At 41.4% G+C, this 25,453-nt stretch overlaps 1 protein-coding gene across 5 annotated transcripts; it reads right to left on the bottom strand.

The window, feature by feature from the left end:
- Positions 1 to 5,559: 5,559 nt before the first annotated feature.
- LOC106561880 (BTB/POZ domain-containing protein 9) lies at positions 5,560 to 24,607 on the bottom strand. Of its 5 annotated transcripts, none has more exons than XM_014126157.2 (11): positions 24,408 to 24,607; positions 18,815 to 19,027; positions 14,829 to 15,192; positions 14,269 to 14,539; positions 9,821 to 10,040; positions 9,372 to 9,491; positions 9,003 to 9,112; positions 8,125 to 8,314; positions 7,860 to 7,967; positions 6,693 to 6,798; positions 5,560 to 5,881 (listed from the first exon to the last, which is right to left on the bottom strand). In XM_014126157.2, the coding sequence occupies exons 2-11, from the start codon at positions 18,997 to 18,999 to the stop codon at positions 5,708 to 5,710; spliced, it is 1,848 nt and encodes a 615-aa protein (XP_013981632.1). In that variant the 5' UTR covers positions 19,000 to 19,027; positions 24,408 to 24,607; the 3' UTR covers positions 5,560 to 5,707. The 5 variants fall into 5 exon arrangements, with proteins under 5 accessions (XP_013981632.1, XP_013981634.1, XP_045544891.1 ...); XM_014126159.2 differs by lacking the exon at positions 24,408 to 24,607 and adding an exon at positions 23,619 to 23,880; XM_045688935.1 differs by lacking the exon at positions 24,408 to 24,607 and adding an exon at positions 23,717 to 23,880.
- Positions 24,608 to 25,453: the final 846 nt, after the last annotated feature.

The following is a 25,453-nucleotide window of genomic DNA, read 5'->3' as shown; positions in this document are numbered from 1 at the left end:
TTGACAAAACATTACACACAGCTATTTTCAATGTACTCTCCTAACATAACCTAACTTTATGCTTTCGCGGTAAAGCCTCTTTGAAATCGGACAATGTGGTTGGATTTAGGAGATGTTTATCTTTCAAATTGTGAGAAATAGTTGATTGTTTGAGAAATTGAAATTATTAGATTCTTGCAGTTTTGAATTTCCCGCCATGGTCTCTTGACAATGAATCCCTATACCGGGATAAGATCCCCAACAGGTTTTAAACTGATTAAAGTTAAGGGTAGAACCAACAGTAACTGGCTTATGGAAGCACTTCTCTAAGCGAGAAGTATATTATATATTTCTATATGAGCTATTTATGCTACCTTTTATATTCTTGATCCTAATGATATAGGCATGGGTGTAAAACAGCCGAGGTGATAAAGCAACAACCCTGGAATAAAAACAAAATGTGTATGGGTGGAGAGAGGGTTGGTTTTACAGGTTTACTCGCTCTGGATTGTCAGTACTGCATGTCTTCTTTGCTATCGTGCCATGGATGTGTCAGGGTCGATTGGAAGTTAAACTTAGGTATTCCTTTATGGGTAGTGTGATGCCAAAGACAGATTTTTACTGGCAGTCATTAGCGTCTGTTAGAATCTGTGTTCCTTTTTCCTTCCTTTTTGTCAGAATAAAACAGGATATAATGAGGACTACATGAAATATGTCTTGCGTGTAATGGACGTAAAGAACTGGTTGTGCAATATTTGTAGGTCTTTTTCTCCATTTTTTCTTTTTCGAACAATTGGATCCAATGAATTGACATGCTTATAGCCTTGCTAGGACCTTCTAAATATGAGCATGAATCTATAATATTGTGCTGTTATTATTTCTATTAATATAATCTATCATTGTAATTAATAATTTTTTTCAGACTGTTTTCCATGTTATTTGGTTAGTTCTCTTATTAAAAAGCACCCTAATTGATATGCAATAGACCTATGGGGCTTTGAATGTTTGAGTGAAGGGTGGCAGTATTGAATTATGTTATCATGGGACTGCTCATATTTCCCTCTGGCCTACGCCAATTGGCAGTCAAGGGTTTGCCTTAGGATGCAAAGGCGCATCATGAGTCAGGTAGATGGTCTGATGGTCTTAGTGACAACAGACCTAGATATGGGGAGAGGATTTAGTGGGAGGAATATTAGGTTTACACAGTTGCAGCTACACTATGCTTAACAGTGCAAATATTATGGTACAGCTATATGGACACTTAATCATCATGGTGCTTTTTTTTTACCCCTTTTTCTACACAATTTCGTGATATCCAATTATTAGTTACAGTCTTGTCCCAGATCAGGAGCACACTCTTAAAGGGAGTGCTCCTAACTGCAGCTTGTTACCTGTAAAAAAGACACATGTCCACAGAAGCAATCAATCAATCAGATTCCAAACTTTCCACCATGGCCAAGACCAAAGAGCTCTCCAAGGATGTCAGGGACAAGATTGTAGACCTACACAAGGCTGGAATGGGCTACAAGACCATCGCCAAGCAGCTTGGTGAGAAGGTGACAACAGTTTGGTGCGATTATTCACAAATGGAAGAAACACAAAAGAACTGTCAATATCCCTCGGCCTGGGGCTCCATGCAAGATCTCACCTCGTGGGGTTGCAATGATCATGAGAACGGTGAGGAATCAGCCCGGAACTACACGGGAGGATCTTGTCAATGATCTCAAGGCAGCTGGGACCATAGTCACCAAGAAAACAATTGGTAACACACTACGCCGTGAAGAACTGAAATCCTGCAGCGCCCGCAAGGTCCCCCTGCTCAAGAAAGCACATATACATGCCCGTCTGAAGTTTGCCAATGAACATCTGAATGATTCAGAGGACAACTGGGGGAAAGTGTTATTGTTAGATGAGACCAAAATGGAGCTCTTTGGCATCAACTCAACTCGCCATGTTTGGAGGAGGAGGAATGCTGCCTATTACCCCAAGAACACCATCTCCACCGTCAAACATGGAGGTGGAAACATTATGCTTTGGGGATGTTTTTCTGCTAAGGGGACAGGACAACTTCACCGCATCATTTGACGGGGCCATGTACCGTCAAATCTTGGGTGAGAACCTCCTTCCCTCAGCCAGGGCATTGGAAATGTGTCGTGGATGGGTATTCCAGCATGACAATGACCCAAAACACACGGCCAAGGCAACAAAGGAGTAGCTCAAGAAGAAGCACATTAAGGTCCTGGAGTGGCCTAGCCAGTCTCCAGACCTTAATCCCATAGAAAATCTGTGGAGGGAGCTGAAGGTTCGAGTTGCCAAACGTCAGCCTCGAAACCTTAATGACTTGGAGAAGATCTGCAAAGAGGAGTGGGACAAAATCCCTCCTGAGATGTGCGCAAACCTGGTGGCCAAATACAAGAAACGTCTGACCTCTGTGGTTGTTATTCTGTCTCTCACTCTTCATATAAACCTACCATTAAAATTATAGACTGATCATTTTTTTGTAATTGGGCAAACGTACAAAATCAGCAGGGGATCAAATACTTTTTTCCCCCCACTGTAAGGCCAGCCACCGAGCTCTCTTTCCATGCCTTAATAGGATACCCTACTAGCATACTGTGAGCATGTTCAATACATACAAGTTTATACTCCCAAAGGAGTATATTATTCTTTACTATTTGACTGGTTGGTCCGCCCTGGTGCTTGGTGGTGGATGGCACGGGTTTGCAGATTGTATAGCCGAGCGAACATTGCAGGACGGGTATTAAATACCAAGCATTTGCCAGTCAATTTTCAGTGTTCTGGCTTGTTAGGATGTTTAACAGAGGGTTACATTTATAGAAATGTTGAATTTTACTGGGTTTGTTTTCCTATTTATTTATTTATTTAATTAAATGTTTTTAAAGTATGTGTGTATGTATATATGTGTATATATGTCCCCAGTGGCTTCTGTATACACCAACAATGTTACCTCCAGCTACTTCCTTCTCCACAGGGGGGCCAGGCAGGGTTGCTGTTTATCCCCTTTCCTCTTTGATATGGCTATTGAGCCTCTTGCTATCGCCCTGTGGGCGTAGGAGAGGATTAAGGGAATATTAAGGGGCAACATAACTCACAAGGTGTCCTTATATGCAGACGATCTAACCCTGTGGCTATTCAATGCGAGAAATTGCCAAGAAACTGAAGATCTCGTACAATGCTGCGTTCTACTCCCTTCATGCCATTGGAACACAGGAGTGATGGTTGCTGATAATGAGCCTCTGTACGCCTATGTAGATATTCCATAAAAAAATCAGCCGTTTCCAGCTACAATAGTCATTTACAATATTAACAATGTCTACACTGTATTTCTGATCAATTTGATGTTATTTTAATAGACAAAAAAAGTAGCTTTTCTTTCAAAAAGAAGGACATTTCTAAATGACCCCAAACTTTTGAACGGTAGTGTATATCTAGGGAGGCCTAAGCCCGCAGGCGGGCTGGGCCTTACCAATTTTTTACACTACTACTGGTCAGCAAATATATCTAAATGTGTTTATTGGGTTTCTACATTTGAAAACAAGGATGGTCTAATTTGGCCATCATGGAGTTACAGTCCAGCCTTCCAACTTCTCCGGTCTCTCTCCTGTGCTCCACAATGCCCATGAACCTTGGCACCCATGGTTGAACCCCTTTGTTAATAACTCCCTTAAAATCTGGTCCCAATTCCGAAATCACTTTAGCCTTAAACAAGCAAGTGGCTTCTCTCCGTTAACATCTAATAATCTCTTCCCAGCGTCACAGATTGACACGGCATTCCAGTTCTGGCATAGGAACAGTCTGGTGTTTTTCTGTGACCTATTTGTTGATAATACATTCGTCTCATTCGATACTCTGAGGGTTGACCATAATATTCCCAATGCCCACCTTAGACCTGTGTGATGGACAATTTAAAAAGGAGGAACTTTGAGGCAATTAAATCTTTTCAGTCTGGAAAAACACCAGGGCTTGATGTTATACCAGTAGAGGTATATCAGACCTTTTTTTTATGTACTCAAAGATCCTTTATTAGCATGTTTTAATTACTCCTATAAAAATGGTCGCCTTTCAGGTACTCAACAAGGTGATCTAATTTCATTACTTTTTAAACAAGTATACAGATCCAGTCCATTTAAACTGGATGCCTCTTACACTTCAATGTTGTGATGCGAAAATCCTGGTGAAATGCATAGCGCATAGAATAAAAAAGGTTTTACCAGATATTTTTCATTCTGATCAGACAGGCTTTTTACATAGACAATATATTGGAGATAATATGACAATTGAAACAATTGAACATTATGGAACATCAAAGATACCAGACCTGGTCTTTATAGAAGATTTTGAAAAGGCATTTGATAAAGTATGTCTAGAATGTATATATAAAGGCCTGGAGTACTTTAATTTCAGTGAATCTCTTATACAATGGGTTAAAGTTAAGTACAGCAATCCCAGGTGTAAAATAGTAAATAATGGTTACTTCTCAGAAAGTATTGAGCTTTAAGAGTAAAACAAGGCTGTCCGTTGCCTCCATATCAATTTAATATGGCCATCAAAATGCTAGCTATTAAAATTAGATCTAACAAGAACAAAGGGTTATTAATCCAGCGGATAAAAAAAAAAAATGTCAATGTATGCAGATGACTCAGGTTTTTCTTAAATCCGCAATCTGGATCCCTGCAGTCTCATTGAAGATCTTGATCTCTTTACTAGCATCTCAAGGACTAAACCCTAATTATTATAAGTGTATGATATTAAGTATTGGATCGTTAAAAGAAAATGTTTACACTACCTTGTAGTTTATCAATAAAATGGGCGGATGGTGAAGTAGACATACTTGGTATTCAGATCTCAGAAAATATGAACACATTAGCTGCTAATAAGCATTTCATTTTTTTTGGGGGGGGGGGGGGGAATAAATTGATGTCACAATTTCCTAGAGATTTACAAGGTTATCAAAACAGCACACATGGGTAAGCCTACACGAAACACTTATTTTAAGTGTTTCTAAAATCCCCTACAGGAAAAATGAATGGTGGAAAAACTATTGGAACAATTTCATTGTTTGACCACTAGGTTTTATGGCTGATACTGTGGTGCACCGGTCAACTTTTATCACATCTCCACAAGCATACAGAATCAAAAGTAATTTAGTAGGATGTCCACAAGTGCATGTTATAGCATCTAGGGGTCCATTCCAGATTGGCCCAAATCTCAACACCATACCTACCATTTAGGGTTCATTTGATTTAAAGTCTAGCCAAGTTTGTGAATCTGATTCCATGAAATGTACATTTGATTGCATAAATGCTTTATTAATTCATGCTTGTTATTGAATTCTGTCTTGTCATCAAATCTAAAACACTGGAGTAGAGAGCTAAAAGAACAATTGTAGCTTTCGTCTCCAAACACATGGAGAAAGCACTGTAAATGGAGTCAATATGGATGGGATGGTTAAATTGGTAATTAAAATGAAGAATCAGCTGCTTCATTAAAAGTAAAGAGAAATGTTGAACTTTCCTTTGTCATGCGCGACATCAACTTAAACATCACATTCAACAAGGGTTTAATTTCATATAAATATATTTATTTCATTTGAGCAGCATATTATGTAGAGCAACATCACAAAAGCTTGTGTGGATTGAGATGCCTCGGGTAGTCTCTGTGGTTTTCCCCTGGAGTCTAAGGGGGGAGGTTGGGGTTGGCAAACCCCTTAGAGGGGGTGGGAGTGTGAGGACGAGGAGGCAGAGGAAGGCCGGGTGGGGAGTTGGAGCTGGGAGGGTGATTGGGGCTGTAGCGGAGGCTGCTGGGACATAGAGTTCGGGCTGCCCTCTTTGACCTCTGTGTCAAGCTGGGCGGGGCACTCGAAGTGGACGCAGTGGAACACCTGAGGGACAGAGAGGGGTTATAATACAGATTAAAATAATAAACACAACGTAAGTGCTGTGATTTTCATTGTTTTAGAAAGTATGTTTATATTTGGTTACTTTTACAGCTATGCATGTCTAAGAATATTCAAAGATAAATGCACAATGCAGAGGACTTAAGGTCAAGAGGGAATTAATGATCAATGGAAATAGTTGTTTTTCTGTAATGAGAACTGAAGAGTAATGGGTCAGAGACATGGGAGGAATTTCAGTCCGGGACTCATAGCTACATGTGGCAAGTTCTTATTGTCTATACATTGAGACTGAAACAAGATACTTGGTATTGGCCATTAGCCCAGTTTTATTGCAATGAATTGTAATTGGTCAACCACAGACTAGGGTTGGGTTATAAATTATATCCTGTCACTTTGTTCTGTGGAGGAGAATCACTGAGGACAGGGAAGAATTGCCTACTTTCCAGCATAACTAAGATTTGTTCTCTTTGAATAAACCTATTTTTGTCCCCCTGATTTGCTTTGGGATCTGTGTTATTGAAGAATAACATCAACTCCTTACACATGTTAGATTGTTAAATGCTTTTCTACATGGTTGTGGTCAGACATCATATTCAAATGACCTGAGAAAGAAAGGCAGGTGTGTTACTTCGATATCGATGAAAAATTAGGTAGTATGTAGAAGGGAGAAAGGGTGAGCGAGAAAGAGGGGGAGGAATGGAAGAGGGAAAAAGAAAGGGATGGAAGACAGAAAATAAGGAAAGAGAGAGCTTTGGGACGCCATTAGGGGTGTGTGACTCATCGAGGTTCAGCTCACTTCCCGAGCCTGCTCATCTCTCCCCACCTCGTTGGATGTGTTGTGGGTCCCCACGATGCGCACAAAGGAGGCGGGGTGCTTGTCAAACACCAGCGTCTGCCAAGACCTTCAACACCAAGACAAACAATGTTGATATTCTTTTGTCCTCCACGGAGGATGGTCCAATTAATAAATAAAATGTTGATATTTCTATGGTTATGTCCCGAATTGCTCTCTATTCCTTACAGGACCTGTTGGAAATAGGATGCTATGTGGGAAGCAGTCCATCATATTATATTTGACAAAGTGTCCAATATAATGACAGAGTAGTTGGATTTTGAACAAATCCATTGTTCAATCAATGTAAACAAAAAGCTTATATATATATATAAGTGAGTGACTCGTTGTCTTTTCTTGTTAAATTCTAGAGTTTTTACTTTACCTTTATTTAACTAGGCAAGTCAGTTAAGAACAAATTCTTATTTTCAATGACAACCTAGGAACAGTGGGTTAACTGCCTTGTTCAGGGGCAGAACAGATTTGTACCTTGTCAGCACAGCGATTCGATCTTGCAACCTTTCGGTTACTAGTCCAACGCTCTAACCACTAAGCTACCTGCCACCCTGATCTGACCAACATGGTCATAAGCTTAAGTGGCTGTCTTTTTTTTTTACGGCCAATCTAAAATGGTTAGATAAAATGCTACTCTTGCAACATTTAAGTAGTTGTAGAGCAGCCAAAACCTTGACAACCAAGAAGTAGGCTTGTGACAAGTATCGTGATACTCAGAAAAAGTGTGGCAAGGAAACCAAACAGAGGTCATAACTTTTTAAACATGAAGCAGATTTAAAATTTCTTCAAGAAAGCAGACCTAATGTTGGAAACTAACATTATGTTGAGTCACATGTGTTTACTGTCTAAGCTATAGCACATACCATTTGACATAAAGCTGGGTTTTAAAGGACCAAATAGTTGTCTGCTCGAGTTCATTTTTGTCACAAAAACAGGTATTTTCACAACCCTATTAAAAAAAAAAGGCTCCATTATTTTTCCTTGTCCATGTTTCCCTACAGTGGAAACTTAGAATTTACAGTTGTCCACAAAAAAAAAACTGTAAGCAAATAACAGAGACCAGCAGAGGAGAGACAAGAGAAGAATACATTGAAACAGGGGGATTCACATTCTCACCTGCAAGCCACTTTGGTACGGTCCACCACCTTGGTCCACTGCTGCTGGTTGGTGGACAGCTCGATGTAGTAACTGTAACTGCGGTTATCACAATCCCAGAGCAGCAGTCTGTCCAGAAACACACAAACCATTGGACTGATGCCGAGGGCAGGGTCTCAGTCACTCCCCGTACCTGAGCTGGATGACAATGGCATCAACTCTGGCTAAAGTAGTGCACTGTATTAGTGCACTATATAGGGTGCCATTTCAGGCACAGCCCCCTTACCTGAGTGAGCCCAACATGTAGGGCTGGGCCAGTTGGATGACGATGGCCCCTGAGCCCAGCTGGTGGCAGGTGTAGCCCGAGTCCCAGTCGTAATTGGAGGTGTCCCCGTTGAGCAGGGCGTTGCGGCTCCGGCTCACACCCTCGATCACACTGGCCCCGCATGCGATGGTTGCCACGTTACGGTCAGGGACTTGAGTAGGGGGTGTTGAGGGAGAGGTGAGTGAGGGATTTCGCTAGTAGCTTAATCATCTCGGGCTATTAAGGCCCAAGAGGTTTCTTACAACAAACAAAAAAAATATCTGGGGTCTGGGAAACTGGGACCAAGTCAAGTACTGGAAGCAAATTCCCAAAGTAACAGAGTAGGAGTGGTGATATTTGATCCATTTTAGATCATAAGGAATAAGACATGGACAAGGAGGACCAGATCCTTGATCAGCACTCTAACAGAGACCTTTTGAATACATGTGCTGACTAGAAACATGCTTTTTAGTCCAGGAATAGGCTCAACATATACAGAACAAAAATATAAATGCAACATGTAAAGCGTTGTTCCCATGGTTTCATGAGCTGAAATAAAAGATCACAAGAAATCTTTCATACACACAAGCTCAGCTCACACAAATATGTTCACATCCCTGTTCGTGAGCATTTCTCCTTTGCCAAGATTATCCATCCACCTGACTGGTGTGGCATGTCAAGAAGCTGATTAAACAGCATGGTCAACACAGGTGCACCGTGTGCTGGGACAATAAAAGGTCACTAAAATGTGCAGTTGTCACAGTTTTGTCACAAAACCGATCTGGGGACATTTTTCAATCAAATCCCTAATAGAAAAGCTATGAAAATATCCCCAAGAACTGACAGAAAAACATCCTTACCCAGGAGTCCTTTCTCCAGAATGTATCGTCGCTGTGTGAACATGCACTCAAAGGCCACCAGGTGGAACACCTTGTTCACGGTGTTGTGTGTCCCCACAATGCGTACATACCTGTGAGACAAAACAGCTCATGAGACATGTATGCATGTATGTAAAGATACCATATCACACAAGTCTATAGGTGCATTATTATGCTAGACCATCATATTTAACCAAATATATCCACAGTTGTCATTTTACCCCCATTGAAAAACGTCAACTTCATTAATTTAACCTTCAATACCAATTCTTATTTACAATGATTTTCAAAATTCTCATTTATATCAGAGGGGGAAGCAAGTTTTTGCTTTGCGGCTCTGTGTTAGTTTACCTGCAGACACGCGCTGTGAAGAATAGACTCTGCCAGGAACGACAGAGTAACTTGGAGTGGTCCACTACACGCACCCAGTCCAGCTCATCCATAGACACCTCCACATAGTAAGAGTACGACCTAGATAGAGAGAAAGAGTGATGTACAGTATTACAAATCCATGCTTAGGGCCATACTAATTTCTTGACACAATCCAACAGATGCATTAATATATGGAAAATGCAAGCAGAAAAGTGAACTTTCAGACTGCCTAACAGGAATGAAGAATTTCACCCAGGTTTGAAATGTGTTACGGGGTTGTCTCTTTTGCAGTGGCAATGCAGAGATCAGATCTCAAATTGGCTGTAGAAGTGTTTGTCTAAGGAAACGCATTAATATCATGGAGATGTGCAATTACAAGAAAAAAATAAGAAAAACCTTCACCACCAACAATTTGTCAATGGTGTTACCTGCTGTCGCGGTCCCACAGCAGCAGGCGTACGTGGTTGACAATGTAGGGTTGGCCCAGCTTGACTTGGATGCCTGCACGCCCGTCCTCCTCAATGGGGTGCCGTGAGAAGCCGTGGTCCAGGTCATAGTTCTGCGTGTCTCCGTCCAGCAGCGCTGACTTCAGCTCGCCCTTCACCACCTGGGCACCGTGCTTCATGGTGGCAATGTTCTCCTCTGGGACTGGTGGGGGGGGTGTCAAGGGGCACAGTTTAGGTCACTTTTGGTATCAGCTAGTGGTGTATTCAAAAGCATTAGAAAGAGGAAGCATAACCCAATCCTCACAGAAGATACCATCAGTTACCATCACTAATTGCTACCCAGTTAATGCTCTTCACATTTACTAATCACTCTATCTATACTGAACATGGTCCCATGTTTCATAAGCTGAAATAAAATATCCCATAAATTTCCTATACACACAGAAAGCTTTTTGCAAATGTTTTTCCCCCCACAAAATTGTTTACGTCCCTGTTAGTGAGCATTTCTCCTTTGCCAAGATAAACCATCCACCTTACTGGTGTGGCATATCAAGAAGCTGATTAAACAGCATGATCATTACACAGGTAAACCTTGTGCTGGGGGACAATAAAAGGACACTAAAAATGTGCAGTTTTATCATCCAACACAACGCCACAGATGTCTCAAGTTCAGAGTACGCAATTGGCATGGTGACTGCAGGAATATCCACCAGAGCCATTGCCAAATAATTTTGTTTCTTTCCCTTCCATAAGCCACCACCAACTTCATTTTAGAGAATTTGGCCGTACGGCCAACCGGCCTCACAACCTCAGACCACGTGTAACCACACCAGACCAGGACCACATTCGGCTTCTTCACCTGCGGGATCATGTGAGACCAGCCACCCGGACAGCTGATGAAACAATGTGTTTGCACAACCGAAGAATTTCTGCACAAACTGTCTTAAACCGTCTCAGGGAAGCTCATCTGCGTGCTCGTAGTCTTAACCAGGGTCTTGACCTGACTGCAGCTCGGCAACTTCAGTGGGCAAATGCTCACCGTCGATGGCCACTCTACTGTACCGGGCAGATGAGTGTATTATGATGTGTGGGCGAGTGGTTTGCTGATGTCAACATTGTGAACAAAGTGCCCCATGGTGACAGTGGTGTTATGGCATTGGCAGGCATAAGCCACAGACAACGAACACAATTGCATTGGGAGTGGGACAACATTCCACAACCACCAAACAGCCTGAGCAACTCTACGCGAAAGAGATGCATCGCGCTGCATGAGGTAAATGGTGGTCACACCAGATAACTGGTTTTCTGATCTACGCCCCTACCTTTTTTTTTAAGGCATCTGTGACCAACAGATGCATTCAGTGAGGGAAAAAAGTATTTGATCCCCTGCTGATTTTGTACGTTTGCCCACTGTCAAAAAAAATGATCAGTCTATTTTAATGGTTGGTTTATTTGAACAGTGAGAGACAGAATAACAACAACAAAAAATCCAGAAAAACGTATGTCAAAAATGGTATAAATTGATTTGCATTATAATGAGGGAAATAAGTATTTGACCCCCTCTCAATCAGAAAGATTTCTGGCTCGCAGGTGTCTTTTATACAGGTAACGAGCTGAGATTAGAAGCACACTCTTAAAGGGAGGCTGGAATGGGCTACAAGACCATCGCCAAGCAGCTTGGTGAGAAGGTGACAACAGTTTGTGCAATTATTCGCAAATGGAAGAAACACAAAAGAAATGTCAATATCCCTCGGCCTGGGGCTCCATGCAAGATCTCACCTCGTGGAGTTGCAATGATCATGAGAACGTTGAGGAATCAGCCAAGACCTACACGGGAGGATCTTGTCAATGATCTCAAGGCAGCTGGGACCATAGTCACCAAGAAAACAATTGGTAATACACTACGCCGTGAAGGACTGAAATCCTGCAGCGCCCGCAAGGTCCCCCTGCTCAAGAAAGCCCATATACATGCCCGTCTGAACATCTGAATGATTCAGAGGACAACTGGGGGAAAGTGTTGTGGTCAGATGAGACCAAAATGGAGCTCTTTGGCATCAACTCAACTCGCCATGTTTGGAGGAGGAGGAATGCTGCCTATGACCCCAAGAACACCATCTCCACCGTCAAACATGGAGGTGGAAACATTATGCTTTAGGGGTGTTTTTCTGCTAAGGGGACAGGACAAATTCACAGCATCAAAGGGACGATGGACGGGGCCGTGTACCGTCAAACCTTGGGTGAGAACCTCCTTCCCTCAGCCAGGACATTGAAAATGGGTCGTGGATGGGTATTCCAGCATGACAATGACCCAAAACACACGGCCAAGGCAACAAAGGAGTGGCTCAAGAAAAAGCACATTAAGGTCCTGGAGTGGCCTAGCCAGTCTCCAGACCTTAATCCCATAGAAAATCTGTGGAGGGAGCTGAAGGTTCGAGTTGCCAAACGTCAGCCTCGAAACCTTAACCTGTTGGGGCTAGGGGGCAGTATTTGCACGGCCGGATAAAAAACGTACCCGATTTAAACTGGTTACTACTCTTGCACAGAAACGAGAATATGCATATAATTAGTAGATTTGGATAGAAAACACTCTAAAGTTTCTAAAACTGTTTGAATGGTGTCTGAGTATAACATAACTCATATGGCAGGCCAAAACCTGAGAAGATTCCATACAGGAAGTGCCCTGTCTGACAATTTGTTGTCTTTCTGTTGCATATCTATCGAAAATACAGCATCTGTGCTGTAACGTGACATTTTCTAAGGCTTCCATTGGCTCTCTAAAGCCGCCAGAAAGTGGAATGGGGCGTCTGCTGTCTCTGGGCAAAGAACAGCAGCAGAGTTTGTGAATGGTCAGCCTGGGGACAGTGAGACTGAGATGCGCAGTCACGAGACTACTCCATTTTTTTTCTTTCAGCCTTTGAATGAATACAACGTCACCCGGTTGGAATATTATCGCTATTTTACGAGAAAAATAGCATAAAAATTGATTTTAAACAGCGTTTGACATGCTTCTAAGTACAGTAATGGAATATTTAGAATTTTTTTGTCACGAAATGCGCTCGCGCGTCACCCTTCGGATGGTGACCTGAATGCACGAACAAAACGGAGCTATTTCAATATAACTATGGATTATTTCGAACCAAAACAACATTTGTTGTTGAAGTAGAAGTCCTGGGAGTGCATTCTGACGAAGAACAGCAAAGGTAATCCAATTTTTGTAATAATAATTCTGAGTTTAGTGAGTCCCAAACTTGGTGGCCGAGCCATGTACTCAGAATATTGCAAAATGTGCTTTCGCCGAAAAGCTTTTTTAAATCTGACACCACGATTGCATAAAGGAGTTCTGTATCTATAATTCTTAAAATAATTATGTATTTTGTGAACGTTTATCATGAGTAATTTAGTAAATTCACTGGAAGTTTGCGGTGGGTATGCTAGTTCTGAACATCACATGCTAATGTAAAAAGCTGGGTTTTGATATAAATATGAACTTGATTGAACAAAACATGCATTATTGTATAACATAATGTCCTAGGTGTGTCATCTGATGAAGATCAAAGGTTAGTGCTGCATTTAGCTGTGGTTTTGGTTTTTGTGACATATATGCTTGCTTTGAAAATGGCTGTGTGATTATTTTTGGCAGGGTACTCTCCTGACATAATCTAATGCTTTGCTTTCGCTGTAAAGCCTTCTCTAAATCGGTCAATGTGGTTAGATTAACGAGAGTCTTGTCTTTAAAACGGTGTAAAATAGTCATATGTTTGAGATATTGAAGTTAAAGCATTTGAGGTAGTTGTATTTCGCGCCACGCGATTCCACTGGCTGTTAACTAGGGTGGGACGCTAGCCCATAGAAGTTAATGACTTGGAGAAGATCTGCAAAGAGGAGTGGGACAAAATCCCTCCTGAGATGTGTGCAAACCTGGTGGCCAATTACAAGAAACGCCTGACCTCTGTGATTGCCAACAAGGGTTTTGCCACTAAGTTATGTTTTGCAGAGGGGTCAAATAGTTATTTCCCTCATTAAAATGCAAATCATTTTATAACATTGACATGTGTTTCTCTGGATTTTTTTTTTTGTTATTCTGTCTCTCTGTTCAAATAAACCTACCATTAAAATTATAGACTGATCATTTCTTTGTCAGTGGGCAAACATACAAAATCAGCAGGGGATCAAATACTTTTTTCCCCTCACTATATCTGTATTCCCATTCATGTGAAATCCATAGATTAGGGCCTAATGAATTTATTTAAAATTGACTGATTTCCTTATATGAACTGTCACTCAGTAAAATCTTTGAAATTGTTACATGTTACGTTTATATTTTTGTTCAGTGTAATTTCAACAAGTTTACACACCACCACAGTTTTGGCAAAGATTGATGTCCACGTTTAATAGTGTAATTATGGCTGGATAGTTGACCAGTTACTCACTGAGCATGCCTCGGTAGTTAAGGTCCATGTCGCGGCTCTCCGAGCGCGTCTTAATGGCGTCGAGCAAGTTGTCAGGACTGAGGAGGCCAGAGGGCCGCACCACATTTAGCATCTCCATCAGGCTCATGAGGGGCAGGCGCACTGCCGACATCACTTCCTGCGCTGCCACCTCGTTGTTACAGTTGTGCCGGCACCAGCGGCACAGCGCCTGGAAGATGTCCCGCTCGGTGGCGGCAAACGAGTCTCGCTGCACCACAGCCAGAAGAGCAGTCTGCAGAGAGGGAGAAAGGACATGGACCCTTTTCATCTAAATCCATCAAAACATGCTTTCATCCAGCCACCGTAACATAGCGTCATCTTTTATCCATCCATGCATCATACTTTCATCCATCCCGTCATCATAACTTCTTTCAACTGTTAGTTTGTCCAGCCATCCATCTCATCATGCCTTTTCAACTTCTTTCATACAGTTTTACCTTTTATCCATCTGTCCATATACAGCACTTTATTACTAGGTATTTCCACATCACCCTTCCCTTCCACATTTGCCACTGTCTCACCTTAGAGAGAGTGAGGAAGCAATCTGATGCCAGCACCTCGGGCGCCTGCCGGTCCATGTAGGCGCAGCACGCCTGCGCCAGGCCCCCCAGGCAGTAGAGGCTGGCCACATCGTACACCAAGCATACATTCTGCGTGTGCAGCACCGTGCGCAGAAAATCACAGGTGCTGTCCTCTAGTGGCTGGAGGCCGTAGCGGTGCGCCAGGCCCAGGAAGTCCAGTAAAACGTCCTCGCGGGCCGTACTCAGGCTCACCCGGCCCGTGTACAGGTACTGCAGGAGCATGGAGAATGCCTCAGCCTGCGTGTCCTCCAGGGGCACCTCTGCCTGGGGCTGGGACTCCTTCATGCCATTAAAGAGCATGGCTCTGTGGAGGGATGGAGGGACGCTTGTCAGGTTTGTGTAAAGGGGTAGGGAGCTGGGTGCACCTTCAACCTGAAGAGCTATGGGAGGATTTCAACCAAGCACTGCAGTACCTGATTCAAATAGGCTTGTTGGGTCAATCTCGAATGGATACATTGGTTAACCTCTCTAGGGTAGGTGGCACCAAATCGTCCCACCTACGTAACAGCCAGCGGAATCCTGTGGCGCGTTATTCAAATACCTTAGAAATGCTATTACTTCAATTTCTCAAATATATGACTATTTTACACCATTTTAAAGACAAGACTCTCGTTAATCTAACCACACTGTCCGATTTCAAAAAGGCTTTACAACGAAAGAAAAACATTAGATTATGTCAGCAGAGTACCCAGACAGAAATAATCAGACACCCATTTTTCAAGCTAGCATATAATGTCACATAAACCCAAACCACAGATAAATGTAGCACTAACCTTTGATGATCTTCATCAGATGACAACCCTAGGACATTATGTTATACAATACATGCATGTTTTGTTCAATCAAGTTCATATTTATATCAAAAACCAGCTTTTTACATTAGCATGTGACTAGCATGCGACTAGCATTCCCACCGAACACTGCCGGTGAATTTACTAAATTACTCACGATAAACGTTCACAAAAAGCATAACAATTATTTTAAGAATTATAGATACAGAACTCCTCTATGCACTCGATATGTCCGATTTTAAAATAGCTTTTCGGTGAAAGCACATTTTGCAATATTCTCAGTAGATAGCCCGGCATCACAGGGCTAGCTATTTAGACACCCAGCAAGTTCAGCACTCACCAAAGTCAGATTTACTATAAGAAAAATGTTATTACCTTTGCTGTCTTCGTCAGAATGCACTCCCAGGACTTCTACTTCAATAACAAATGTTGGTTTGGTCCCAAATAATCCATCGTTATATCCAAATAGCGGCGTTTTGTTCGTGCGTTCAAGACACTATCCGAAAGGGTAAATAAGGGTGACGAGCATGGCGCAATTCGTGACAAAAAAAATTCTAAATATTCCATTACCGTATTTCGAAGCATGTCAACCGCTGTTTAAAATGAATGTATGCCATTTTTCTCATAAAAAAGCGATAATATTCCGACCGGGAATCTGCGTTTAGGTAAACAGACGAAAGAAAATAAAGCATGGGGTCGACTCGGGCACGCGCCTAAGCCCATAGTACTCTGATCGACAACTTGCCAAACGCGATAATGTGTTTCAGCCAGAGGCTGCCTCGATATCGTTCAGCTTTTTCCCGGGCTCTGAGAGCATATGGGAGCCATAGGAAGTGTCACGTTATAGCAAAGATCCTCAGTGTTCAATAAAAAGAGCCAAGATGAAACACAACTTGTCAGACAGGCCACTTCCTGCATGGAATCTTCTCAGGTTTTGGCCTGCCATATGAGTTCTGTTATACTCACAGACACCATTCAAACAGTTTTATAAACTTTAGGGTGTTTTCTATCCAAAGCCAATAATTATATGCATATTCTAGTTACTGGGCAGGAGTAGTAACCAGATTAAATCGGGTACGTTTTTTATCCGGCCGTGTCAATACTGCCCCCTAGCCCTAACAGGTTAACCTCTTATGGCTAGGGGGCAGTATTTTCACGGCTGGATAAAAAACGTACCCGATTTAATCTGGTTACTACTCCTACCCAGTAACTAGAATATGCATATACTTATTATATATGGATAGAAAACACCCTAAAGTTTCTAAAACTGTTTGAATGGTGTCTGTGAGTATAACAGAACTCAAATGGCAGGTCAAAACCTGAGAGATTCCTTTACAGGAAGTGGCCTGTCTGACCATTTCTGGAACTTCTTTGCCATCTCTATCTTTTACAAAGGATCTCTGCTCTAACGTGACACTTCCTACGTCTTCCATGGGTGCTCAGAGCCCGGGAAAAAACAGAATGTCATCATCCCAGCCCCAGGCTGAAACACATTATCGCCTTTCTCAAGTGGCCGATCAAGGGACTGTGGGCTTAGGCGCGTGACCTGGCCGCCCCCGTCTTTGTGATTTTTTCCTCTGTTTGCCGAAAAGGAGATTCCCGGTCAGAATATTATCGCTTTTCTACGAGAAAAATGGCATAAAAATTTATTTTAAACAGCGGTTGACATGCTTCGAAGTACGGTAATGGAATATTTAGAATTTTTTTGTCACGAATTGCACCATGCGCGCGACCCTTCTTTACCATTCGGATAGTGTCTGGGACGCACGAACAAAACGTCGCTATTCGGATATAACGATGGATTATTTTGGACCAACCCAACATTTGCTATTGAAGTGGCAGTCCTGGGAGTGCATTCTGACGAAGACAACAATGGTAATGAAACTTTTATAATAGTAAATCTGATATTGGTGAGTGCTAAACTTGCCGGGTGTCTAAATAGCTAGCCCGTGATGGCTGGGCTATGTACTTAGAATATTGCAAAATGTGCTTTCACCAAAAAGCTATTTTAAAATCGGACACATCGAGTGCATAGAGGAGTTCAGTATCTATAATTCTTAAAATAATTGTTATGCTTTTTGTGAACGTTTATCATGAGTAATTTAGTAAATTCTTAGCAAATTCCTCCGGAAGTTTGCGGGGGGTATGCTAGTTCTGAACGTCACATGCTAATGTAAAAAGCTGTTTTTTGATATAAATATGAACTTGATTGAACAAAACATGCATGTATTGTATAACATAATGTCCTAGGTGTGTCATCTGATGAAGATCATCAAAGGTTAGTGCTGCATTTAGCTGTCTTCTGGGTTTTTGTGACATTATATGCTAGCTTGAAAAATGGGTGTCTGATTATTTCTGGCTTGGTACTCTGCTGACATAATCTAATGTTTTGCTTTCGCTGTAAAGCCTTTTTGAAATCGGACAGTGTGGTTAGATAAAGGAGAGTCTTGTCTTTAAAATGGTGTGAAATAGTCATATGTTTGAAAAATTGAAGTTTTTGTATTTTTGAGGAATTTGTAATTCGCGCCACGTCTATCATTGGATATTGGAGCAGGTGTTCCGCTAGCGGAACCTCTAGATGTAAGAGGTTATACAAGGACCAGTGTCATGTTCCTTAGGCACCAAACAAACAGGGAGGGATTACCTTGACCAATTGGCTAGAACGCGCTAATCTCCATGCCCTAAATGAACACAACCCAGCCTTGCCTACTCATGGTTTAGACTTCAGAGACAGTGACTAAAGTAACCTGTAGTCACTAGTAGGGTTGGCACAATTACCGTATAACTGTGTTACCAACAATTATGGATGAAGACCGTCATAAAAACAAAATAAGCCTCATAACAGCTGACAAAGCAGACAGCCGTGATTTGTGTGGTTGAGTCAGTTTCTGCTGTAACATGGACTCTACACTAACATGGACATGAAACGTTGTTGCTCCTAGCTGAAACATGCAAGATGTTGTTGCAAACAAGTCTTTGGATGCCTAGGCATCGCCCCTCTCCTGCAGCAGCACATGCAGTCATGAACAGATGAGAGGATAAAATGTGAGTCTTAAAAAAAAAAAAAAAAAAGGATTACGGTAACCGCAGTAATTTGGCTGACCAATAACTGTCCCAGCCCTAGTTACTAGTTACCTGAAATATTGGCACCGTGACGCCAAGATGACCCGGTGGGCAGGGAAGCGCTTCCCCTCGACAACAAATGTGACATCACTGTACTCCTCGCCAGACACCAGAGCGCCCAGGTGCTCCGACAGCAGGTGCAGATGGTCTATCTCTGACACCGAGGTCAGTGACCGCAGGGGGTGGCTGTTACTCATGGCACACAGCAAGACGGCGCCGTCACATCTGGAGCGAGAGAGAGGAGTAATTTTACATTCAATGCTTGTTTTTCAATGAATTTCAGTTTAAATCAAAGCCAAGTCACGTGACTAACTGGGTTAGAGAATGTTATTGAACACATTCTTGGCATTGGTATCCGAGATAGGCCTACAGGCTACAAAGCGATCAGAATTCTTGAATGAGTCACTGATTATTCAGAACCACAACTGCAATTTGGATTTCATGCACAGTACGGCCATTTCCTGAAAAGTAACAATTAGGTTAGGTTAATCTAGGCCTATAAGACCACCTTTACTAATTAAAGTGTGTCAAGGGCTCCAGAAAGTCAGTCTCAAGACAAGAAAGTAACCTTGTTATTGAGGAAGTAGCTGACATTAACAAAATTCACTTGTCAAACGTACAGCAGATCATGCTACTCGTGCAGTCCAAGTACTGATGATTTGGCAATGATACAAGGGGTGTGAGATGGCAATGATGACATAGCTATCTGATGGAGAACGTACAGTAAACTTATCACAGCCATACCACAGATAGAACAATGAGACAGACATTTCACTGGATCTATAACTGTGAAGCATCCGGTTGGAGTTTCCACTCACTACCAAATATGGTGATGCAAAGAAGCACAGTGGGCAGCAAGTGGGAGAAGATGGATTTAGATAGATGTCGGCCAATATTTTGCCAATTTTCTCATCGATGAAACATTTAATCTCCATACAGTTTTCTGTTTCCCAAAACCAAAATCTGTAACAGAGTGGACTGCGTTTTGAAAACTTTACCCATTACCAAAGTAAAAAAAAAAAAAAAAAATTGAGTTTAGAAGGAGTGCAAGGCTAATTGAGTTACTGCACACGTGCACTTCAGAGTAGGCGTTCCCTAACAGAAATATGCAAATAAATGCTAGAACACGCCAATAGGATCCCACTAGCTCATGCTTGGCTCTGCCCACTATGATTAATTTGCTACCATTGGAAACAGGCTATGGTCTATCTTGGGTTAGTTCTAAATCACTTTGACCATACCAACTGTTAGTTAACTAGATATCAAATTGTTGACATCAACATTACATTAGCTACCTGACACTGTACTAGATAACTTGTGCTAGCTAGCTGTTTTTTTTTGTATTGCGTCACACGAACATTGTGCAAAACACCACACAACAAAAGCACATGCATAAAACCAGAGACACACAAAAAAAGCATTTTACACTATAGACAAGTTACATTGACAAACACTAGATACTTTGATAATTTGCGATTTATACCTATTAGGGATGTTAAATAATATAGTAAAACCAATGCCAAAAATATTTTTTACCTCTCTGGGGTATGTGGAACGCTAGAGTCCCACCCGCGGGACACACTATTCAACAGCCAGTGAAATAGCAGGGCGGCAAATTCAAAACAAAAATCTCAATTCAAATTTCTCAAACATACAACTATTATATCCCATTTTAAAGTAACACTTCTCGTTAATCCAACCACATTGTCCGATTTCAAAAAGGCTTTACGGCGAAAGCATAACATTAGACTATGTTAAGACAGCACCTATACAAGAAAAACCACAGCCATTTTCCAAGCAAGGAGAGGCGTCACAAAAACCAGAAATACAGCTAAAATTAATCACTAACCTTTGATGATCTTCATCAGATGGCACTCATAGGACTTCATGTTACACAATACATGTATGTTTTGCTCGATAAAGTTCATATTTATATCCAAGAACCCCATTTTACATTGGCGTGTAATGTTCAGAAATGTTTTGCCTCCAAAACTTCCGTTGAACGAGCACATCAATTTACAGAAATACTAATCATAAACGTTGATAAAATATTAAACTGTAATTCAAAGAATTATAGATACACTTCTCCTTAACCTGTTATGGCTAGGGGGCAGTATTTTCACAGCCGGATAAAAAAATGTACCCGATTTAATCTGATTATTACTCCTGCCCAGAAACTAGAATATGCATATAATTATTAGCTTTGGATAGAAAACACTCCAAAGTTTCTAAAACTGTTTGAATGGTGTCTGTGAGTATAACAGAACTCATTTGGCAGGCCAAAACCTGAGAAGATTCCATGCAGGAAGTGCCCTGTCTGACATTTTCTTGCCCTTCTTGATTATCTCTATCCATTACAGAGGAACTCTGCTCTTACGTGACACTTCCTACGGCTCCCATGGGCTCTCAGAAGGCGGCAAAAAGCTGAATCGTGGCTTTGCAGGCTCTGGTTGAAAAAAAGTAGCGCGTTTGGGTGTCTAAATGGCTAGCCGTGATGGCTGGGCTATCTACTGAGAATATTGCAAAATGTGCTTTCACCGAAAAGCTATTTTAAAATCGGACATATCGAGTGCATAGAGGAGTTCTGTATCTATAATTCTTAAAATAATTATGTTTTTTGTGAACGTTTATCGTGAGTAATTTAGTAAATTCACCGGCGGTTCTGAACGTCACATGCTAATGTAAAAAAAGCTTGTTTTTGATATAAATATGAACTTGATTGAACAAAACATGCATGCATTGTATAACATAATGTCCTAGGGTTGTCATCTGATGAAGATCAAAGGTTAGTGCTGCATTTAGCTGTGGTTTTGTTTTTTGTGACATATGCTAGCTTGAAAAATGGGTAGTCTGATTATTTCTGGCTGGGTACTCTGCTGACATAATCTAATGTTTTGCTTTCGCTGTAAAGCCTTTTTGAAATCGGACAGTGTGGTTAGATTAACGAGAGTCTTGTCTTTAAAATGCTGTAAAATAGTCATATGTTTGAAAAATTGAAGTTTTCAGATTTTAGAGGAGTTTGTAATTCGCCTATCATTGGATATTGGAGCAGGTGTTCCGCTAGCGGAACGTCTAGATGTAAGAGGTTAATGCAACCGCTGTGTCAGATTTCAAAAAAACTTTACCGCGAAAGCACACTTTGCAATAATCTGAGTTCAGTGTTCAGACACGAAACCAAACCCGCCATTTTGTGGAGTCAACAAAACTCAGAAATGATATAAATATTCACTTACCTTTGATGATCTTCATCAGAATGCCCTCCCAGGAATCCCAGGTCCACTATAAATGTTTGTTTTGTTCGATAAAGTCCATCATTTATGTCCAAATACCTCCTTTTTGGTTCACGCGTTCAGTCCACTACTCCAAATGCAGGAAGCGTGCACGAAATGTCACGACGAAAAGTTCAAAAGTTATATTTACGTTCGTAGAAATATGTCAAACGATGTATAGCATCAATCTTTAGGACGTTTTTAACATAAATCTTCAGTAATATTCCAACTGGACAATTCCAATGTCTTCAGGAAAGGAACACAGCTAACGCTCGTGTGAGCGCGCGCCTCTGAGATCATGTCATTTTCTCACTCATCAACTTCCAGGCCCTCTTGTTTGCTCCATATTCACAGTAGAAGCATGAAACAACGTTCTAAAGACTTGACATCTAGTGGAAGCCGTAGGAAGTGCAAAATGAGCCCTAAGTCACTGTATTCTGTATAGGCAATCACTTTAAAAACTACAAACCTCAGATTTCCACACTTCCTGGTTGGATTTGTCTCAGGTTTTTGCCTGCCATATGAGTTCTGTTATACTCACAGACATCATTCAAACAGTTTTAGAAACTTTAGGGTGTTTTCTATCCAGATCTACTAATAATATGCATATCCTACCTTCTGAGCCTGAGTAGCAGGCAGTTTAATTTGGGCACGCCTTTCATCCGGACGTCAAAATACTGCCCCCTACCCTAGAGAAGTTTAAAAAAAAATGTACCCATTAAGTACATTTTATGTATTAAAAGATTAGGAGACAGATTAAAGGATTTTTAAGACTCAAGACAATTGAGACGGATTGTGTATGTGTGCCATTCAGAGGGTGAAAAATATTTAAGTGCTTTTGAAAGGGGTATGGTAGTAGGTGCCAGGCGCACAGGTTTGTGTCATTCTCAACAGTTTCCCGTGTGTATCAAGAATGGTCCACCACCAAAAGGACATCCAGCCAACGTGACAACTGTGGTGTCAACATGGGTCAGCATCCCTATGGAATGCTTTTGACACTTTGTAGAGTCCATGGCCTATCGAATAGAGGCTGTTCTGAGGGCAAAAGGGAAGGTGTTCTTTATGTTTTGTACACTCAGTGTATTACACATTGTCTATCAGGAATATCAATAACCACTGTCATTTGGTATCTGCTTTAGAAATTAAAACTTCGCCTTTAAAATTGTGGGCTAGAATGGCAACCCCCGCTGAATGAAGAGAGCCGTTCGCTAACCATGTCATTGACATTTCCAAAAAGTATCGTCTTCCGAACATGAATGCGTCTCTTGTACAAAAATAAGATCCGCATCACCGTCTTTACAAAATACAAAATAGTAACCAGATTCAAATTCATTAAAAGTCAAATAAAATAAGAGAAATAAATAACTTATCTGGGATTAAGTGATTAAACGGTTTAGAAAAAAACTCGCTAAACGGAATGCAAAACACGATTACCACCGAGTGGGACCTTCCGTTTTATTTTTGACTCCCAAGGCGATGGTCAAAATCTACAGCATTATCCATGTACTTCTTTCAAAGCTCTGGTGCCACATTCAGGCTGATATCACCTTTACATTTTCGTTGGTCTCTTCTGGAACCCCGTTTCTTGACAACTTGAATCTCGCTAAATGCAACATTCACAGACGCATAATACGTTCTCCTTTACCATCTTCTCCAGGTTGTCAGCCCTCTCGTCTATTTTAACCGCGTAATTCCTTGGATGATGTTCGCATGCAGATCATAAAGGGCGATATCATTTCGCTTCATCTTGTGGGCAGAGGTTTATTTGAGTCTGTTCACTGCGATATCCGAGTCACTTAAAACTCCTTCCGCATCAGTAAACATTTCGTCCTCAGATGAGTCAGGGCCAAGGGGATGTCTGTCAAGGGGAGTAATCATGTTCAGTAACTAGGCTAGCTAACGTTTCTATTCTTGACAGCATCCTTGTGGCTAACTTAGCCTTCTTTACATTTTCGTCTTGCGACATGTTAGAAGGTTCTTTCGACTAATGGAGGAATTGCTTTATAGTCTTAGTTTTAACGTTTTTTCATGGCTTCCCCCAAAAAGTTTGAGGGATAAAGTTTAAATTAGGCGCACACGGTTGTTGCGACTGCACTTGTCGCCATCTTGACGTTAGTCACCCCATAGTTAGTACAACTGAGGTCGCTTCCATCTAACGTTAATTAGCCAGTTTATTTATCTCACTGACATTTGCGTGTAACTCAATCACTGACCCTATTAAATAGCCATACGCCACGGGAGGCTTAGCGATGTAAAGTTACCAGCGTTAGCCAGCTAGTTCTGGTTAGCTAGCTTGCTCTGCTAACGTAACAAGCAAACAAAATCGATTCCCTTACCTGAGCTAAAGTCGTTATCTTGTCTGCCCCTTTCAAGTGACAGCACCTTCTTTTAACAAACCTGAACACTGTCAGTGGAAAACGTCAAATAACATAGATGCAAAATTAAGCACAGGGATTTCAGTTGCAAACAAGTAGCTATGGATGCTAACCGGATGTTGTTAAGTAATGAAATGCGGCAGATACGTAATCAGTCATTTATGAGCGCCTCTGTGGCGAGGACACATACATATCCTACCTAACAGCAAAATGTGTGCTCGTAAAAAATCTTTCTAGCACTAAAATTAATGCATTTTTATATTTGACTATAAAGCATTTTGAAGTTGAATCAGCTAAAATATTGTAAATAATATTTTGTAGATTAGCTAATTGTTTTTCTTTTACCCTTATTTTACCAGGTAAATTGACTGAGAACACATGAATTTACAGCAACGACCTGGAGAATCGTTACAGGGGAAAGGAGGGGGGATGAATGAGCCAATTGGAAACTGGGAATGATTAAGTGGCCATGATGGTCAGATTGGGAATTTTAACCAAGACACTGGGGTTAAGCTATCCCTCTAGTGGTGTGGGGCTGTGCTTTGGCAAAGTGGGTGGGGTTATATCCTGCCTGTTTGGCCCTGTCCGGGGGTATCATCGGATGGGGCCACAGTGTCTCCTGACCCCTCCTGTCTCAGCCTCCAGTATTTATGCTGCAGTAGTTTATGTGTCGGGGGGCTAGGGTTAGTTCAAATCAAATTTATTTGTCACATACACATGGTTAGCAGGTGTTAATGCAAGTGTAGTGAAATGCTTGTGCTTCTAGTTCTAACCATGCAGTAATATCTAATAAGTAATCTACCAATTCCACAACAACTACCTTGTACACACAAGTGTAAAGGAATGAATAAAAATATATAAATGAGTGATGGCCGAATGGCATAGGCAAGATGTAGTAGATGGTATGGAGTACAGTATATACATATGAGATGAGTGTTGTAGGGTATGAAAACATATAAAGTAGCATTGTTTAAGGTGGCTAGTGATACATTACATCAGGATGGCAA

Source organism: Salmo salar, chromosome ssa11 (assembly GCF_905237065.1).
Source record: "Salmo salar chromosome ssa11, Ssal_v3.1, whole genome shotgun sequence".
Taxonomy (NCBI): domain Eukaryota; kingdom Metazoa; phylum Chordata; class Actinopteri; order Salmoniformes; family Salmonidae; genus Salmo; species Salmo salar.
The sequence above is the reverse complement of the archived record's forward strand: the minus strand, read 5'-3'. Positions and strand labels throughout refer to the sequence as shown.

Coding starts and splice junctions, on each gene's coding strand:
- LOC106561880 (XM_014126157.2), bottom strand. CDS start 18,999: ATGAGTAACAGCCACCCCCTGCGGTCACTGACCTCGGTGTCAGAGATA. Junction 14,540..14,828: donor GCTTCCTCACTCTCTCTAAG/GTGAGACAGTGG, acceptor CCCTCTCTGCAG/ACTGCTCTTCTGGCTGTGGT. Junction 5,882..6,692: donor GAGATGAGCAGGCTCGGGAA/GTGAGCTGAACC, acceptor TCTGTCCCTCAG/GTGTTCCACTGCGTCCACTT.